The following is a 6,326-nucleotide window of genomic DNA, read 5'->3' on the forward strand; positions in this document are numbered from 1 at the left end:
CAGCGATTGACAAATCGGAGAATTTTGTTTTGTTTATGTATCATAAACCATAATTATATCACAATGTGACATACCCTAAGCCATAATCATTATTTAAATTCTCCAGAAATTTAAGCATTTCCGGGCATATTCTTTAACTTAAGGTTTTAAAAGAAATAGTCAATTGAAAATTATAGCAGACAACAACTATTATAAATGAATGTCTTTTCATTTTAAATTTCTTATACTGCTTTAAAATTGCTGTGTAAGTTTTTCTGAAAAACTATTTAAATGTGGACACATAGAAACTATATTCTAAGGACAAGTTCATTAGAAAGAATTTTATTTCTTTTTTAAACTTTCATATTTCTTTTTTAGCTTTCATTTATAGGCTGAATAAGATTAATTTCAAATATTTAATAACATAATAATTCCGTTTCAAAAATTTTTTTAGAAAATGGAAGTACATCATTTAAATAACTAATTTAAATAATATTGTAGTATTAATAGTAGTACAAATTTTAATAAATGTTAAATAATACAAGCTTAAAAGACTTTTGGGATTCGTCATAACTGGTACAAAATCTTTTCCTTTCTGTCAAACATTTCTTTAATAATTTATTGGATTTTCACAGAATTCTGTTTGATATTCTTATTTGTATATTTTTATTTATATTTTCTCGTGTAACGTGGTAAATTTTCTCTAAAATGATATTAATTCTTATTTGATAAAAGAAACTTTTTGCAAAAAAAAATCTTCGAAAACTTAAGTACCTGACAATATTTGGTCATTTCTAGCTTTAGAGAGAATAATTTTAAAAATTGAGGACAAAAGATATTTTCTCAAAGTACAACGTATAGTTTTTTAAGCATAATTCTTGATGTTTTTTTATGTTTAAATATAAGAATCTCGAGTTAGATAAAAATGGCGACAGATGCGATTTCCTTAGGCCAAAAATATCCTGAGTTTTGTAGGGGTAGTATCAGCGTTCGGTTTGATTTTGAAAAGGCGGTGAAACTATAGGATATGGAAAAGTTTTGAAGTACAAAAGATAAGTTTCAGTAAAACATTTCGTGTGATGTGTGGTGCATAGGGGGGAATTAAAACATAACGGCTAGCTAACTTTTATTTTATTTTAAACAATGTGACTATAGTTAGCACTCAGCACATTCACAAACATAACATATAAAACACATATGAAGAAGCAAAAAATAAGGAGCTCTGCATGCTTTCTGCCGTTCGTTCACACTCTCTCACTGTCTCTCTGTCTCTAAGTTATTATCTAGTTTCTCGCTAGGGGGCGTTGCTAGTTCCAGTTTCTCGAAATTTGTACTTTCATATGAATTTAAGTAAAATCTAAGAAAAGTATCATCTTTTATAAAGAAAATAAATTGAAGGTCATTCAAGATTTTTTTCTTTGCCTAAGATAGTTTTTGTGACTTTGGAAAATTTATGGCTATGTAGGTTCCCAAAAGTTCATCAGACCGAGCTGAACTGACAATTCCAAGTTTTCTGTCGATTGGAATATCGAGCATTCGTAAAGCAGGACTCGGAATATGGACAGAAATCCCATTGCCTATAGGAACAGTGTTTGGTCCTTACAAGGGAAAAATTATTAGAACGAGAAAAGAGGCAGAAAAATCTGGCTATTCTTGGATGGTAGTTACTTTTTTTTTTTAATTTTTCAAATTAGATGCTTTTTGCAATTGTGATTGTAATTTTTTAAATATATATTTTAGCGTATTTTTTCTAGTTAAAATTTAATGAGTGAAAGTTATAATATTCAATTGATAATGTTAATTTAATTTTTGTTTAGGTATGGAAGGGAGGTAGAGTGGATCATTATATTGAAGGGTTCAAAAAGGATATTTCCAACTGGTTGAGATTCGTGAATTGTGCTGATAAGGAAGAGAAACAAAATTTGGTGGCAATCCAGTACAAGAAACAGATCTATTACAAGACTTACAGAGAAGTGTTACCATTTCAAGAGCTTCTGGTGTGGTATGGGGGAAAATATGCAGCTGATCTTGGAATCAGCTTGAAAAGGGACATTGAAATCAATCAATTAAGTATGACTGATGAAATCTATGTCTTATAAGTTAAGATGATTAAAAATAGTAGTTTTGCAGAAATTTTTATATTTTAGAATTTGTTTGGGCGAAGTATTTGATGAGATAAAATTAAAGTGTTTCCGTGTTTTGATAATACCATAAAGTTTTCGATCTTAAGTCAAACTATCATTGTTTCTTAACGAATTTTTGGTTTTAAGTTTTATTCATATACCATTGTGCTGATTAATTTATGATTTACGCTTCGTTAATATTTTTTATATTTAACAAGATTTTGATGTTACCATATTATTCTTTTTTTTTCACCAGACACGAGCAACGTATGTTCAGCTAGTTAAAAGATAAATAAAGTAAATCGATAAATAGATATTTTTCATATTAAATATACATAATTTCTTTTTTATGAATATATTTATTTAGGATAATTGATTTATTAAGTCTATCAATTATCCTAAAAAAATGTTTTGTGTGGGTTTTTTTAAGAAAAACAAGTAGTTTTAGAATTTTTTATGTGCAAATAAACTATTATGTCCGCATCGTTTTAGTAAAATAAAGAAATATGCGAAAAGTAACATTAACTATGATGAAACAAATTTTAACGTCTTTTCTTGCTGAATCAGTAGTATCATATCATCCGTATTGCATCAAAATTGCACTAGCATCATATTTTCCATATTGCATCTAAGCCCATATTAAGGTAAAATATCTGAATTAATTTAATAGGGTATGTTTATAGATGGAAAACAATTTTTGTAATTGACTTTATAGCTTAAAATCATCGTGCTTGGACAAATTGATGAGAGTATTTCAGTTAACTCTTGTAGGATTACATCCTAACAGATTAATATTTTTTCATTCAATCAATAATTATCAAGTTGTCCTGTATTTTTATTCTGTATGTAATTATTCTGTCGCGGCTGTTTTTAATGCGTAGAGTTATAACTATTATATGTTTAACTTTTTTCATAGAATAGAAATTATTTAGATTTTTGCTTATTGCGCGTCATCGCTAATGTCTCTCTAGTTACTTTCGATTTCGACTTATTCCGACTCTCCTCTTTTTTTTTGATTCCATTACAAAAAAACTTTTGAATCGTATTAATGTCAAATTATTCATAATTTTTCATTTTGTTAAAACTATTTTTATAAAGAATGTTAATCAGTAATATTTTCTATAAAAATGGATTTAATAAAAATTACACAATTTATCAGAATCATATAATTTTTTTCTCATTAAAAGAGTTAAAAATTTCCTATGAATAAAAAATGAGAAAGATGTTTCTTTTCTTATTAAAAGTAATATATAGTTATATTTTTTTCAACAAATATTCATCAAAAATTGCTGCCAATAGTATACTGCATGTGTGATTCATGTTGCTACATACAATGCTAATTTTGTTTTTTCCACAACAAGCAGGTAGATCCGAGTTAAAAATAGTTTATTTTATAGGTGTAAAAGGTGTGGCATGCGATGTCTGCAGTTCATTGTTCACATCCGTGAATGCCATGGAGCGACACAGAAGGAAACATCCCCATCAGGGTCATGATAAAAAACACCGATGTCCCCACTGTGTCTACTCCACCAACATATCAGGTGATCTCCGGAAACACCTCACTACTCACACGGGTGAGAGGAGACACGGATGTCCCCACTGCCACAAGACATTCACTCTGGAAGAAAATCTCAGGAGACACCTGAAGGTCCACAGTGGAGAGAGACCCTTCTCTTGTGGAGTGTGCGGAAGAGATTTTAATCAAAAAGGACACTTGGAGAGTCACGTGAGAAGTCACAGCGGCATCAGACCTTACAGATGTTCCACCTGCGGAAGAGATTTCACCCGATCTTCAGATCTTCACGCTCACATAAGAATTCACACACTGCAGAAACCCTACAAGTGCTCCGTCTGCCAATACAGGACCACCACATCTTCAGATCTTAATAGACACATTATTCAAAGGCACACGAAACAGTTCCCCCATAAGTGTCACCTGTGTGAAAGAGGTTTTCTTCTACCGAGTCATCTTAAACGACACATAGACCGCATACATCCTCAATACAAGTAAATAAATGAAGAACTGCACATAATGTCAAATTACCTTTATAAGGAATGAGAGATTTAGATAATCTCCTTTTGCAGTTAGAATAAAAAATTGTATGAAGAAAGTATAGCAGAGGGACATTTATAATTAGAGCCTATTTTTCTTAATATTTGAAATACACTGATGGCAAAATCTATGGGAGTCAGCTTAAAAAAACAACAATAAATTTGGAGACAGATACTTTGTTTTCCTTCATATTATTTACTTCTCATACAAAAATAAATGTTTTTTTTTCACCATCACTTTCCACTCATCCATTTTTATTATAATTCTTAATTTTAATTTTTAAATCTATATTGATGTACAGTTCCTGGCCAAATGATTAGACTCATTATAAGATTCTTCGTAAAATCTTAATTCTCAGGTCATACTCTACAGCTTTATTGTTTTTACGCGGCTGAAACCGGTTTGCACTTGTTGACGTTTGTGTATCAATTGGTAAACAGAGTAATGCAATTTGTTAAAAATAAATAAAAATATGACGGATATAAACGATCTCCTATCCCAGTAAATAAAAAATCTAATCCAATAAGAAGAATAAAAACCCATTACATGCATGTTTAAATATAAAAGTATTGCATATAAACTCTTGCAAAACATGTAATTATTGAAAAACAACAGTGCGTCTAATAATTTAGTCTAATTATTATAATATACTAATATAATACCTGGTATCATAAATACTCTTTATTTATACTATATATTGTCTAATTTATCCAAAAGTGGAATTTATATTATATACTAGCCGCCTAAGGCGGCCAGCTGTCCGCCACGCTAAAGGTTTCCACAAATAAAGTTTTTTAAAACATAGCAGGAAACCTGAGGATTAGTGGACAATTAAAGTGTTTCTGTCCTACAATTTTGTCTTCATATCCAGTTCTGCTGCAGATGTGTTATAGCTCTTGAGGATGTTTGAAGATGTAACTTTGCTATGGTAACCTAACCTATAATATAACTATCAGGTGGAGACTTGTTTTTTTTTCTTAAAAAAAGGCCTCAGAAATTGTAAAAGCATACAAAAGTTGCTTTAAATACATGAAAAGAACACGAAAACGAATTAATTTTTTATGGTATCTATTTCTCTATAATTTTTTTATGGTATCAATTTCTATTTCTATATCGCTACAAAAATTAACGTCGGGTAGACTATATTTGAGGGTGCCCCTTGATTCTCGCCAAGTTGTGATCGCGGTTGATCGCCAAGCTGGGCGATGTTGAAACCCAATCGTGATTCTCAACGGTTTAGATTTTAGCGTTATTAATGTTCAACGGTATACGTAATTTCAGAGGTCCATTAGTTCTTCGGTAGATACCGGCTGGTAAGGTTACTTTTACTTCTGGTCAATAAGATCGAAGGTATGTGGGCAGTCATAAAAAGGGACTTTATAAAAAAATGTCATCACCAGTTCGGTACCACAAACGCCATTTTCGATTCATATTTCGCCGAATTTATGTGACGATGGAGGTACACAGATTCTATTCACGATAAATTTAGACAGTAACTAACTGTTATTAGATAATTCTGTGCGCCTAAATCTGAGTATATTCAAGTTTAATGAAGAAGTGAGTTGTTTTTTTTCCTTTTCTTTCTGCACCTACTCCATTAATTTTTGCTTCGATTCAAAATCCTTTTTATTGGATTTATTAATTTTGCTTATACTGGGTTCATTGCAAGCTTTATCCGATGTTTTGTTGAAATTTTCCAATGTTTTTTGAAATATCATTATATTTTGGCCGTTATTTCTGTTACCACGGTGTTCCGCGCAAACAGGAACAGCGCCAAACATAAGTCACCAATTTCGCCAAGGGGCATCCTCAAGTATAATTTTCCCTTATCGTCTTCGCTTAAGAAAAAAAAAAGAGCGTGGAAAGAAGAAGAAAAACTTATTATAACAATTATGAACAGCGATAAATATATCAAAGCGTAGCGTTCTATTTACGTATCTAATATGTTGCCACATTTTTAGTACAAAAGTTAAAGTTTTATCCACTTTGATAAATGTAAACTAATGCGAACCTTAAAATTAATTATTAATTCCTTCGTATATTATTGGTTAAAGTTGTCGAAAATTAATATTTCAATTGTAAGGTTCGCATTAGCATACATTTATAAGAGTGGAGAAAAGTATATGCATTTTTTAATAGTTTCTTGAATATGGCTCTTTGAAGACGAAAAA

The 6,326-nt window shown here is 30.5% G+C and overlaps 1 protein-coding gene across 1 annotated transcript; it reads left to right on the forward strand.

The window, feature by feature from the left end:
- The first annotated feature begins 904 nt into the window (after nt 1-904).
- LOC107454219 (PR domain zinc finger protein 14-like) lies at nt 905-4,186 on the forward strand. The gene is made up of 4 exons (XM_021147694.4): nt 905-991; nt 1,445-1,639; nt 1,797-2,049; nt 3,500-4,186. The coding sequence occupies exons 1-4, from the start codon at nt 905-907 to the stop codon at nt 4,111-4,113; spliced, it is 1,149 nt and encodes a 382-aa protein (XP_021003353.3). The 3' UTR covers nt 4,114-4,186.
- Nucleotides 4,187-6,326: the final 2,140 nt, after the last annotated feature.

The sequence above is a fragment of the Parasteatoda tepidariorum genome, chromosome 4, assembly GCF_982258835.1.
Source record: "Parasteatoda tepidariorum strain Cologne lab strain chromosome 4, Ptep-v5.0, whole genome shotgun sequence".
NCBI lineage: Eukaryota > Metazoa > Arthropoda > Arachnida > Araneae > Theridiidae > Parasteatoda > Parasteatoda tepidariorum.